At 42.5% G+C, this 14,135-nt stretch overlaps 1 protein-coding gene across 1 annotated transcript; it reads left to right on the top strand.

Annotated features, from left to right (window-relative positions):
• The first annotated feature begins 316 nt into the window (after window positions 1-316).
• Window positions 317-13,758, top strand: LOC139159867 (zinc finger protein 665-like). Its single transcript, XM_070737291.1, has 6 exons — window positions 317-445; window positions 2,545-3,123; window positions 4,654-4,771; window positions 5,832-5,914; window positions 7,680-7,806; window positions 11,632-13,758. The coding sequence occupies exons 1-6, from the start codon at window positions 341-343 to the stop codon at window positions 13,224-13,226; spliced, it is 2,607 nt and encodes an 868-aa protein (XP_070593392.1). The 5' UTR covers window positions 317-340; the 3' UTR covers window positions 13,227-13,758.
• The last annotated feature ends 377 nt before the right edge of the window (window positions 13,759-14,135 follow it).

Here is a 14,135-nt window from a genome sequence, read left to right as displayed (position 1 = left end):
TTCCTCTCCCCCAGTTATATTTACAAGATCACAGATCGTCCTTAGACAATTAAAAAATGAGTCTAGAAATTGCTGCCTGCTGCAGACAAGCAATGGCAGAAAGAGCCTTTTCTTCAACTCCAAGGCCCATCATTCAATGCCTGCTGCATGGAACATGACGATTTGTCCTACGTCCTAACAGGATCCATCTGGCGTTGCATGCAGGATCCACCAGGGGGCTCCCCAGGTAGACGTTGGAAAGGCAGAAGGGAACCTCACCTGCTTCAGGAGGGAACTGAGCATGCGCTCTTTCAACAGGTCCGAGACTCCCGGGGCATTTTGCAGAGAAGACTGAAGGCGCATGCGTCTTTTCTACAGTGTCCTATTCTGTTCCCCGCCCCTCCCTCGCTACGAGCCTTCGGTTGAGCCTTCACGCAGGGAGATCAAGACCGGACTCCGGAGTTCAGTAAGTGGGAAGTGACTTTTTCTTCCATGGGCTGGACCGTGCATGGAGAGGCGCAAAACCTCATCAAGTCCGGAGTCTTGGAAAATGGGGATCCCCTGGTCCCATGTTCCCCTGCCGCCCCTGTCCCGGGCAGGCAGGGAAGAAATCAAAAGCCTCGGTCCCGCTTCGTTGCCCCCAGGAGGAAAATCGAGATCGCCAAAAACACCGGAGCCATATAGAATTCCAGAAGCCTAGATCAAAATAATCGTGTTAAACCATCGGCGCTTTGTTGATTCGGATATAAGTGCACTAGCTAGCCTGCCTTTCGTCCCCTGTCCAATTGTCTCTCCTCATCTCATATATCATATATCTTTTCTTCCTTCATATATCTTCTCCTCTATTTTTATATCTTCTCTTTATATATAATACTTCATGTCTATTCTCTTCAATATGTATTGTGTATTGGACTAACTAACTAACTGACTAAATAAATAATAAATAAATAAATAATCAATCCTGTTTATTATTTATTTATTTTATTTATTAATCAGATTTGTATGCCACCCCTCTCCGCAGACTCGGGGCGGCTCACAGCAATAATAATACAATGTAAACAAATCTAATATTTAAGTTAATTCAAAACCCCAATTTAGAAACCAATCATACATACTAGCATACCATGCATAAATTTTGTGTTGAAAGGTGGTTTAATTGTGATTTCTCAGGTAGCCATAGCACTTTGAGTCAAGAGTCTATGGAGAGCTTCAAGTCATCCAGATCAATGTTGTCCCAAAGATGCTTTTTCAAGAGGCAACTGGACCTTCTGGCTTTTCTTTGAAGACATTTCGCTTCTCATTCAAAAAGCTTCTTCAACTCTTACTGGATGGTGGGGAATGGAAGGATTTATGCAGACAGCTGATCATTTGCATCCTTTTAGCTAGTTCTAAGGGCACTTGAAGCTGTATCTTTAGTCCCTTTAATGGTCCAAATGGGTGTTTAGCCTTTCTGGAATTGTTGGAAAGAACTGTGTTGCAGACTGGAGATAGAGGATGCTGTATCCTCCCCCCTCTATTGAGAAAGGCCTGTTCAGTTTTGACATAGATGGCTCCTTCAGACCTCCTCTCAAACCAGCAGTCCTCTCTGTCCAAAATATCTACTTTCATGTCTTCAAAAGAGTTAGTTTTGTCTTTTAAATGCAGATGGACTTCTGAATCTTCTCCTGATGTCTTTGTTCTCCTATGCTGTGCTATGTGTTTATGAAAGGGTTGTTTTGTTCACCCAATTTACAGATCTGCACATAGCTCACTGCTTTGTACTGCATATACCAGGAGGTTAATGGGGTTCTGCTATCTAATGTTATACTGGAAGTTCAAATATTGATTGATTTATCTATAGACTCAATTTAGATCGCCACTCACCTCAATGGGTGTTTGTGTCCTGAGACCTTTATGATCTGAATTGTACAGAGGTTGTTTGTAATGTTGCAAACAGCCATCAAAATATTTTGAATAAATCAGTAGGAATTAGGAAAGAAAAACATGTTTTAAATATATTTATTTATATTTATTTATTTATTTTGTCCAATACACAGTAATACACAATGAAGGTAATAGAGGACACCTTCGAGGAAATAGAATTAGAGAAAGAATAGAAGAGAGAATATAGGATAAAAATATAGGAGAGACAATTGGACAGGCGACGGAAGGCACACTAGTGCACTTATGCTCGCCCCTTACTGACCTCTAAGGAATCTGGAGAAGTCAACTGTGGAAAGTCTAAGGGAAAAATGTTGGGGGTTAGGGGATGATACTACGGAGTCTGGTAATGAGTTCCATGCTTCAACAACTCGATTGCTAAAGTCATATTTTTTTACAGTCAAGTTTGGAGTGGTAGATATTAAGTTTGTATCTAAAGTTTTTAGTCCTTGATCAAAGTTGAGGCAGCAGGTTACTTTAGAATTTTTTTCACATGCAGGTGTGTTACTATACCAACTAATAATATTTCCTCCCTCCCTCCTATTTTTGGGTTGATAAAAATTTCTTATTTAGGATTTTGTGCGTGCTCAGTTGTTAAGTTGGTCAGCCTGTATTTATGGCAGTTTCTTTTGTTTTCCATTTCAGATTTGTAAGTTGGAAATCTTTTCTGATTCCCTTGGAGTCCAAAATATCTTGTGTGGGAAGAAGGCTGAATGGCCTTTAGAAGATTTGGCCAGACCTCTTCTGATTAGTAACTCTTGGGGAGATCCATCCATCCATTTTGGAACTGAATTAGAGACCAGAGAGAAGATGGAGGGACAAAGCCCAGCAGATGTAGATATTGGAAAAGGCCCTCCAGCTACTCAACCTTGGAGCTGTGGGAAGCATGGAGCAAGTCCTGGGCAGAAGAGCCAAGAAGAGGAAGTCAGGAGTTCACAGGTCCAATGTTGTCACTTCAGAAAAGTGCAGTTCCAGGAGGGGAAGAGTCCCCGAGATGTTTGCACTCAGCTTCACCGCCTTTGCCATCAGTGGCTGCAGCCGGAAAGACACACCAAGGCTCAGATGCTGGACCTGGTGCTCCTGGAGCAGTTCCTGGCTGTCCTTCCCCCAGAGATGGAGAAATGGGTGCGGGAGTGTGGAGCGGAGACCAGTTCCCAGGCAGTGGCCCTGGCCGAAGGCTTCTTGCTGACCCAGGAGGAGGAAAAAATGCAAGAAGAGTTGCAGGTCTGAGAATGTAGTCTTAGTAGCTCTAGAGCAGTGTTTCCCAAACTTGGCAACTTGAAGATATCTGGACTTCAACTCCCAGAATTCCCCAGCCAGCATTTGCTGGCTGGGGAATTCTGGGAGTTGAAGTCCAGATACCTTCAAGTTGCCAAGGTTGGGAAACACTGCTCTAGAGGATCCCTCTGAGTTTGTGGTTTCCTTTTTTTGCAAGGTTTTCTGGAATTATTAACTCCTATGGCCTGTTGTCCCATTTTCCTTCTAGGGGATATGTTGGGGGCAATTCTTCCATTCTGCTTCGAGTTTCAGTAATGGACATTGGAGTCTGCTGATTTAAAGAAGCAATATGATTTCTGTTATCTCTACATCAATCTCTCTGAATTTGTCAATTTCTTTTTGATAAGAGTTTTCTGGCATTATTAATACCTAAGACTACTTGTTTCAGTTTTCCTCTAAAGCAGGGGGAGGCAAATTTGGTTCTTCTATGACATGTGGACTACAACTCCTAGAATACCTGAGTTAACATAATTGGCAGGAAGTGTGAGAGTTGAAGTTCACAAGTCATGGAAGAGCCAACTTTGCCTCCCCCTTTCCTAGAGGATGTGTTTGGGGCAATTCTTCCATTCTCTTTCAAGTTGTGCAAATGGACATTGCATAGAGAAACATAGAAGACTGACGGCAGAAAAAGACCTCATGGTCCATCTAGTCTGCCCTTATACTATTTCCTGTATTTTATCTTACAATGGATATATGTTTATCCCAGGCATGTTTAAATTCAGTTACTGTGGATTTATCTACCACGTCTGCTGGAAGTTTGTTCCAAGGATCTACTACTCTATCAGTAAAATAATATTTTCTCATGTTGCTTTTGATCTTTCCCCCAACTAACTTCAGATTGTGTCCCCTTGTTCTTGTGTTCAATTTCCTATTAAAAACACTTCCCTCCTGAACCTTATTTAACTCTTTAACATATTTAAATGTTTCGATCATGTCCCCCCTTTTCCTTCCATCCTCCAGACTATACAGATTGAGTTCATTAAGTCTTTCCTGATACGTTTTATGCTTAAGACCTTCCACCATTCTTGTAGCCCGTCTTTGGACCCGTTCAATTTTGTCAATATCTTTTTGTAGGTGAGGTCTCCAGAACTGAACACAGTATTCCAAATGTGGTCTCACCAGCGCTCTATATAGTGGGATCACAATCTCCCTCTTCCTGCTTGTTATACCTCTAGCTATGCAGCCAAGCATCCTACTTGCTTTTCCTACCGCCCGACCACACTGCTCACCCATTGTGAGACTGTCAGAAATCACCACCCCTAAATCTTTCTCTTCTGAAGTTTTTGCTAACACAGAACTGCCAATGCAATACTCAGATTGAGGATTCCTTTTCCCCAAGTGCATTATTTTACATTTGGAAACATTAAACTGCAGTTTCCATTGCTTTGACCATTTATCTAGTAAAGCTAGTTTAATGATGCAGTATGGTGATTCATTAGTGCTCTTTCTTTGTTTCTCATATCACATCATGTCCAGAAATCCTTGGAAATTGTGACTGGATATCCCAAGGGGATGGAAAATTCATTCAGATCTTCTCAAGTGATGCTGTTCAGGGAGACTTTCCACAAAGATCAAAGTCAGGAGACCACACCAGGTAAGAAAAGCTCTTTCTGTGAACTATAACATTGATTGATTGATTGATTGATTGATTGGATTTGTATGCCGCCCCTCTCCGTAGACTTGGAGCGGCTAACAACAGTAACAAAAAACAGCATGTAAATCCAATACTAAAACAACTAAAAAACCCTCATTGTAAAACCAAACATCCATACATGCAAACATACCATACATAAATTGTAAAGGCCTAGGGGGAAAGAATATCTTAGTTCCCCCATGCCTGACGGCAGAGGTGGGTTTTAAGGAGCTTATGAAAGGCAAGGAGGGTGGGGGCAATTCTAATCTCCGGGGGGAGTTGGTTCCAGAGGGCTGAGCCGCCACAGAGAAGGCTTTTCCCCTGGGCCCCGCCAAACGACATTGTTTTGTTGACGGGACCCGGAGGAGGCCCGCTCTGTGAGACCTAACCGATCGCTGGGATTCATGCGGCACAAGGCGGTCTCGTAGATACCCTGGTCCGGTGCCATGAAGGGCTTTATAGGTGATGACTAACACTTTGAATTGTAACCGGAAACTGATCGGCAACCAATGCAGACTGCGGAGTGTTGGTGTGACATGGGCATTTTTGGGGAAGCCCATGATTGCTCTCCCAGCTGCATTCTGCACGATCTGAAGTTTCCGAACACTTTTCAAAGGTAGCCCCATGTAGAGACCATTACAGTAGTGGAGCCTCGAGGTGATGAGGGCATGAGTGACTGTGAGCAGTGACCCCCCGGTCCAGATAGGGCCGCAACTGGTGCACCAGGCGAACCTGGGCAAACGCCCCCCTCGCCACAGCCGAAAGATGGTTCTCTAATGTGAGCTGTGGATCGAGGAGGATGCCCAAGTTGCGGACCCTCTCTGAGGGGGTCGGTAATCCCCCCCCCAGGGTGATGGATGGACAGATGGAGTTGTCCTTGGGAGGCAAAACCCACAGCCACTCCGTCTTGTCAGGGTTGAGTTTGAGTCTGTTGACGCCCAAAAATACTTTTGCTCCTCCTGAGTGGAATCTCTCTCTCTCTGTAACAAATCTGCTTCCACAATTTTTCTCTTTCTTACAGAGAGTAGAAAGCTGTCCTTGGAAATTTTAGAATCACCTCCTCTTTGTGGTGGGGCTGAAGAATTGGCTGAATTGTTACTTCAGGTAAGGAGGAAAAAAGATTGGAAAATGAGCGTGAATCTTGTATGGATTTCATTTTGTTCCAGAGTTCAGTGTCATAAATTGTTGTTTCCAAGCAATACGAATCTGATATTAGATTCATAATTAATATCTAGCTCAGCGTATCTTTCCCTTCTGAGTGTTCTGTCAGGCTCTCTGGTAGAATCCTCCCAAAAATTCACAGGTACAAATTTCAGACACACACACGTTTGAAAATTCAAAACAATGTTCTTTATCCTGAAAATTCACTTAAACCAAGCCCTCTTTTGGGATAGCAAAGAGCACTCGTCTCCAAACAAACTGGTAATTTGTACAAGTCCCTTATCTGTTCTGTGATACTTAGCTTGCAGCTGTGAGGCAATTCACAGTCCTTCTTCTTTCACAAAGTGAAACACACTTTGCTCTGGTTTAGTTTCAAAGCGGGGGAAAATCAGCACACAAAAGGTCAAAGTCAGCAAAGCAGTCACGAAACACAACAATCAGGTAATCCTCCACAATGGCCAAACCCACAGGCCACTATTTATAGCAGCCTCACTAATTACCACAGCCCCACCCAACCACAGGTGGCCTCATTTTCTTTTATAATAATCTTTCAGTTGTTGTTGCCTATGCATCGCTCTCCGCATGCGTGGCTGTATCATTAACTCTTGTTCTGAATCCAAGGAGGAGATAGATAATTGATCTCCTTCTGAGCTGTCTGCCACACTCTCCCCCTCCCTGTCACTCATGTCTTCTTGGTCAGAGGAGCCTTCATCAGCAGATTCCACCGGGGGCAAAACAGGCCTGCAGCACATCCACAGTCCTTGGGGCAGGAGCAGGGCCAGAGCTAACCACAACACTGAGGCCTCCTTTGGAAGACACTTTCTCCACCCATCCTGCTTCACAGTCAAATTTTGTTGACCAGACTGTTGTCAGCATCAGGTCTCTTTCTCTCCGAGTCATTCTCACATAACATTAAAAAAAACCAAAACTTTTTTTTGGTGCCTTTTGAAAAACATCTATGGGACAACCATTTCCTGATGATTGAAAATCTCCATAGACATATGAAACATAGAAGATTGACGGCAGAAAAAGACCTCATGGTCCATCTAGTCTGCCCTTATACTACTTCCTGTATTTTATCTTAGGATGGATATATGTTTATCCCAGGCATGTTTAAATTCAGTTACTGTGGATTTACCAACCACGTCTGCTGGAAGTTTGTTCCAAGCAGCTACTACTCTTTCAGTAAAATAATATTTTCTCATGTTGCTTCTGATCTTTCCCCCAACTAACCTCAGATTGTGCCCCCTTGTTCTTGTGTTTACTTTCCTATTAAAAACACTTCCCTATATGCTGTTGCAAGCTCTTCCAACACCTTCATGAACGTGTGGAGTTGGATTACATTTCCCCTTCAGTGGATAAAGTAAGACACTGGCAAAAATGTCAGGTGAGTTTTGCCAGTATTTGCAAACTGTAGCCAGTGATAACTAGTTTATTTAAGACGTAACTACCAATTGATCAAAAAACTATTTTAGGTGGCCACACTGAAAGGCATTCCAAATACTTGCAACATGATGCAATGCCCTTCAGTTGTGCCATCAGTCAAAAGCAGTGAGATCTCATTCTCATCCAATATAATTCTATTCTATTAATTCTGCACAAGAAACCCATTTTGTTCAGTAGCGCTCTCTCCTTGAAATGGTAGAAGAAAACTATCAAATTATTCTTCGGATTATCTGTTAAAAGGAAAACTTCTTTCCTTGTTTAGGATGCTGTGTCTTTTGAGGATGTGGCTGTGTATTTCTCCAAGGAGGAGTGGTCCCAACTGGACGCTGACCAAAAAGCTCTCTACACAGAAGTCATGCAGGAAAATTCCAGGAATCTGTTTTCTCTGGGTAAGGCTCCCTCTCTCTTCTCCGAAACATAGGAAGTCATGGGGTTAGAGAGGAGGGGCTTAGATGTTATTTAAAAAAATAGGCTAAGTAAAATAAGTGATTAAAAAAATCATTTATTTATATGCTGCCTTTATTTTTTGGAAATAATAAAGGCAGAGGACAAATTCAATATTCCTTCCTCCTGTTGTTTTCTGTGCAACAGCAGACCTGTGACATGGGTTAAACTGAAAGAGATTGGCCCAAAATCACCCACTCACCATTCATCCTAAGGAATTTGTAATAATAATTTATTAGATTTGTATGCCGCCCCGAGTCTTCGGAGAGGGGCGGCATACAAATCTAATTAATAATAATAATTATTATTATTATTATTATTGTTGTTATTGTTGTTGTTATTGTTATTGTTGTTATTATTTTTATTATTATTTTTATTATTATTATTATTTTATTATTATTATTATTATTATTATTATTATTATTATTATTATGTCAGTACAACACAGCAAACGAGATCATTATGCTGGATTTCGTATTTCATCACCAGTCGGGTGCTTCCCAAGCACCTAGGACTGCGTGATGTAGTGGCGAATTATGTTTGCCGATCCCAGTAAAGCAGCCTTTTGCAATTGACAGATGGAGATTTTGTCAATTCCAATGGTTTTCAAATGTCCGCTGAGATCCTTTGGCACTGTGCCCAGCTTGCCAAGTACCACTGGGACCACTTTCACTGGCTTATGCCAGAGTCGTTGCAGCTCGATTTTTAGATCTTCGTATTTCACTAATTTCTCTAGCTGCTTCTCCTCAATTCTGCTGTCTCCTGGGATTGCGATGTCGATGATCCATACTTTCTTTTTCTCCACAATCAGGATGTCTGGTGTGTTATGCTTCAGAATTCAGTCAGTCTGAAGTCGGAAGTCCCACAGCAGTTTTGCTTGCTCATTTTCGACCACTTTTTCGGGCTTATGATCCCACCAGTTCTTTGCCACTGGTAAATGGTAGTCCCGGCACAAGTTCCAGTGGATCATCTGTTCCACAGCAGTGGATCATCTGTGCCACAATTATTATTATTATAATGATGATGATGATGATGAACTAGAACTCACTGGGCTAGTTTCTAGCCTGGTTTCTTAACCATTTGACCAATGACTTTATGGAGGAAGAAAACTTGAAAAACTGCAGATCCCCAAATTTTACACAAAGGAATTTTAAAAAAAATTCTTTCTGTTCATAAAATATAAAAAAATTATTTCCATACCACAGAAGATATTACTAAGAATTTGAGGGATAGGCTGCACATAGGGATGGTATGGGCCTCTTAGAAAGGCCCTGCCTACCACAGTTTGGTCTTCACTCCTCAATCTCGTCTCCAGATCCCCGATGGCCCTAAGAACAGAATAGAATGGAATGTTTTATTGACCAAGTGTGATTGGACACACAAATTTGTCTTGGAGCATATGCTCTCAGTGTACATAAAAGAAAAGTTAAGTTCGCCAAGAATCATAAGGTACAACATTTTTAATGATAGTCTGGTTACAAATAAGCAATCAAGTCATATTAGGAACAAGTCAATATAAATTGTAAGGATACAAGCAACAAAGTGACAGTCGTACAGTCATTTGTGTGAGGAGATGGGTGATAGGAACGATGAGAAGATTAATAATAGTGCAGATTTAGGAAATAGCTTGACAGTGATAAGGGAATTATTTGTTTAGCAGAGTGATGGCATTCAGGAAAAAACTGTTCTTGTGTCTAGTTGTTCTGCAGTGCTCTATAGCAGTGTTTCCCAACCTTGGCAACTTGAAGATATCTGGACTTCAACTCCCAGAATTCCCCAGCCAGCATTCGCTGGCTGGGGAATTCTGGGAGTTGAAGTCCAAAGATCCTACTCTGCAGACTTCCAGTGAAGTTGGGGAGCAGGTGGGTATGTTGTTGACCCAGCATGATACCGTGTCCAATGGACTTGAGGAGTTTGTGGCACCATGGAATAGTCCCAGGTCAAAGATTTAATCAGGATTGTGTTTTTATTTTATATTGTTTATACATATTGAGGTGTGAATAGTGTAATACCAGAGTATCCTACATTTCAGTAAAAATAAACATGTTATTATTACAAACAGTGGTTACATTTCATTTCATTTTTTTCATATTTGCACGTATCCTTTACTCCCACCCTTCAGTTCTATATGTTTTTCTTACTCTTTCATGATGCTTGATGTATTAATGTCTACATCCAATAGTTCTACTCTTAATTCTATCTTTATTTTAACTTTTTTCCCCATCACTATAATATTCAAAGATATGATAATAACATTTATTTTCTATTCACTGCACACTGATGACACTCTAGCTTCAATTTGTTGCAACCTCTCTGCATTATTGCTGATAATTCCAATTTTAATTATTTTGAGGTGTAAATCCAATAAGTGGGCAGCATTAATTAAAAAAAAAAGAAGTTCAGGATCTAATTGTATCTTAGGGTTATGTCTTAGATTCATAGTGATATGATCCAATCATGTACGGTGGGGATCAGTAGGGATACACTTGGAAATGGGTTCTTTGTTAAAATCATAGTTTGGATATCTTCATGTTTGCCACCAAAGCAGTCAAAATATATTTGTACACTGTACACTCGCCCACCCTTTTCTTTCTATCTTTTTCTCTCCTTTCCTTTGCTTTTCTTCTTCTTTTTTTTTATTTTTCTTCTTCTCTCTACTTTCTCTCTATCCTTTCTTTGTAAGTCTATATGTTTACTGATCGTTGTATTTTTATATTCAGACATATCATAATGTATTAGGTTTCAATTGTCAACTGTTATTATTGTCTTTTATGTTTTCTTTGTATACTTGTAAATAAAAACTTTTATAAATTTTTTAAAAATATATATATATATATATACAGTGATCCCCCGAGTTTCGCGCTCTCGATCATTGCTAATCGCTATATCGCGATTTTTCCACCCGGAAGTAAAAACACCATCTGTGCATGCGCGCCCCTTTTTTCTATGGCCACGCATGCGTAGATGGTGGAGTTTGCGTTCCCCGGGCAGATCAGCTGCTGGGCGGCTTCCCTGGGTCTTCCCCCTCTTGCTGGCGGGAGGGCAAGCGGCGGGCATCAGCGAGGAGCCGGGGTTTCCCCTTTGCATGGGCGGCCAGTAAGACCCCAGCGCCGCTTCCCAGCTGAGTCCCGAAGCCAAACGCGGAAGTTCGCCTTTGCCGTCTGGCTTCAGGACTCAGGTGGGAAGCGGCGCGAGCGAACGGCGTGGGCGGGCGAAGGGCGGGCGAGCGGCAGCGAGGAGTTTGCGTGGGCGGTGGGGAAACCCCAGCGCTGCTTCCCAGCTGAGTCCCGAAGCCAAACGCGGAAATTCGCCTTTGCCGTCTGGCTTCAGGACTCAGCTGCTGCAAGCGAGCAGCCGGGCGGGCGGGCGAACGGGCAAGCGGCAAGCGATCTTGGGGTTTCCCCGTTGCCCAGGCAAAGGGGAAACCCCAAGATCGCTTGCCGCTTGCCCGTTTGCCCGCCCGCCCGGCTGCTCGCTTGCGGAGCAGATCAGCTGTTGGGCAGCCGAAGGGGTCTTCCCCGCCGCCCACACGCAAACTCCACCATCTGCGCATGTGCGGCCATGGAAAACAGGACGCACATGCGCAGATGGTGTTTTTACTTCCGTGCCGCTACATCGCGAGTTTACGATTATCGCAAGGGGTCTTGGAACGGAACCCTCGCGATAATCGGGGGATCACTGTATTGATGATTCTTTGGCTAGATTTCAGAAGAAAAGGTTTGATTTTGCCCCGCTATTCTTGCTACAGTTTTCATTTTTCTCTTTTTAAGGCTATAATGGAAAGGAGAATAAGAATTGCGAAGAGAAATGCCAAGCAATCAATTCGAAAGAGCGGGAAGGGAAGCGATATCAATGCAAGGAGTGTGGAAAGACATTTACTCGGAGCAGTAGTCTCCATTCCCATACGAGGATCCACAGAGGAGAGAAGCCACATCAATGCACGGAGTGTGGAAAGACCTTTAGTAGGAAAAACGTTCTGACTCAGCATAAAACTATCCATTCAGAGGAAAAGTTATACCAGTGCATGGAATGTGGAAGGTCCTTCTCTTATTATAGCTCTTTCATAATCCACGAAAGGAATCACAAAGGAGAAAGGCCTTATAAATGCATGGAGTGTGGAAAGACCTTTACTTGCAGTACTAGTCTTAATTCCCATAAGAGGATCCACACAGGAGAGAAACCATATCAATGCATGGAGTGTGGGAAGACCTTCTCTTGTAGCAGTCATCTTAATTCCCATAAGAAAATCCACACAGGAGAGAAACCATATCAATGCATGGAGTGTGGAAAGACCTTCTCTTACAATAGCTCTTTCATAATCCATGAAAGGAAGCACAAAGGAGAACGACCTTATAAATGCACGGAGTGTGGAAAGGCTTATAGTAGTAGTAGTCATCTTGCCTCCCATAAGAGGAGCCACACAGAAAAGAAACAGTACCAATGCACGGAGTGTGGGAAGACCTTCCGTTATTCAAAGTCTTTTGTAAGGCATCAAATGAATCATAAAGGAGAAAGGCCTTACAAATGCACCGAGTGTGGAAAGAGCTTCACTTGTACCAGTCATCTTAGCACTCACAAGATGATCCACATAACAGAGAAGCCATATCAATGCATGGAGTGTGGAAAGGCCTTCAGTTATAATCATTCTCTTATAATCCATCGAAGGATTCACAAAGGAGAAAGACCATATCAATGCATGGAGTGTGGAAAGACCTTTATTCGTAGCAGTACTCTCAATTCCCACAAGAGGATCCACACAGGAGAGAAACCATATCAATGCATGGAGTGTGGGAAAACCTTTTCATGTACCAGTAATATTAATTCCCACAAGAAGACACACACAGGAGAGAAGCCATATCAATGCATGGAGTGTGGGAAAAGCTTTAGTAGGAAATATGCTCTGACTCACCATAGAACTATCCATACAGAGGAGAAGGCATATCACTGCATAGAATGTGCAAAGACCTTCTGTTATTATGACTCTCTTGTAAGACATCAAAGGAATCACAAAGGAGAAAGACCTTATAAATGCATGGAGTGTGGAAAGACCTTTAGTTGCAGCAGACATCTTGATTCCCACAAGATGATCCACTCGGAAGAGAAGCCATATAAATGTGTCGAATGTGGGAAAGGCTTTAGGTGGAATTCTGCTCTTACCACCCATAAAAGGACCCACACAGGAGAAAGGCCGTATCGATGTGTGGAGTGTGGAAAGAGCTTTACCTGTGGCAGTAGTCTCAGTTCCCACAAGAGGGTCCACACAGGTGAGAGGAAATATAAATGTGTGCATTGTGGAGAAGGCTTTAGAAGGAGTTGTGATCTCACTTCCCATAGAAGGATCCATACGGGAGAAAAAATTGTATGAATCGAGTGTGGAAAGAGCTTTGAAAGTCTTGCCATAGAAGGGTCAACACACAGGAGAAACCATATCAATAAAGGAAGTGTCGGAAGAGGTTCAATAGAAATACAGCTGTAATCCTTAGTTTTTGACTGCAATTCATCCCAAAATTTCTGTTGCTAAGCAAGGTACAGTGGTACCTCATGATACGAACTTAATTGGTTCCAGGAGGAGGTTCGCAAGGTGAAAAGTTCGTAAGACGAAACAATGTTTCCCATAGGAATCAATGTAAAAGCAAATAATGAGTGCAAATCCTTCAGGAAAATCACAAACTTTAGAAGGGAGACGAACAGAGGGCAGGGAGGAGCAGCTAAAGGGGGCGGGTGGAAGAAGCCAGGCTAGGCTAAAGGGTGAGTGGGAAGGAAGAAAGGCAAGGGGGCGCCCCTCCCTTTTCTTTCTTCAAAAGACACCGTTTCAGTGCCTCTACAAGCAGGTTGTTCTCTGCAAAATTTTTCCTCCCCCAAGCTGCCCCTCCCTCCTCCCTTTTCTTTCTTAAAAAGACACCCTTTCAGTGCCTCTGCAAACACGCTGTTCTCTGCAAATCTTTCCCCCTCCAAGCCACCCCTCCCTTTTCTTTCTTCAAAAAAGGGGGGGGGAAGAAACCCCTTCATCCCAGCAGCAGCTGCTTGGGTTCGTAAGGTGAAAATAGTTTGGAAGAAAAGGCAAAAAAATCTTAAACACCGGGTTCGTATCTCGAAAAGTTCGTTAGAAGAGGCGTTCGTAAGATGAGGTACCACTGTAGTTGTTAAGTGACTTTTGCCCCACTTTACTATTTTCTTGCCGCATTTGTTAAATGAATCCTATACCCTAACCCTAACAATCTTTTAGGTTTTTTTAAAAAAACCCACAACATTAGAGTTTATCTGATATCTCTTG

This window comes from Erythrolamprus reginae, chromosome 2 (genome assembly GCF_031021105.1).
Source record: "Erythrolamprus reginae isolate rEryReg1 chromosome 2, rEryReg1.hap1, whole genome shotgun sequence".
Lineage (NCBI taxonomy): Eukaryota > Metazoa > Chordata > Lepidosauria > Squamata > Dipsadidae > Erythrolamprus > Erythrolamprus reginae.
Note: the sequence above shows the minus strand (reverse complement) of the source record. Positions and strands in the feature narration are given on the sequence as shown.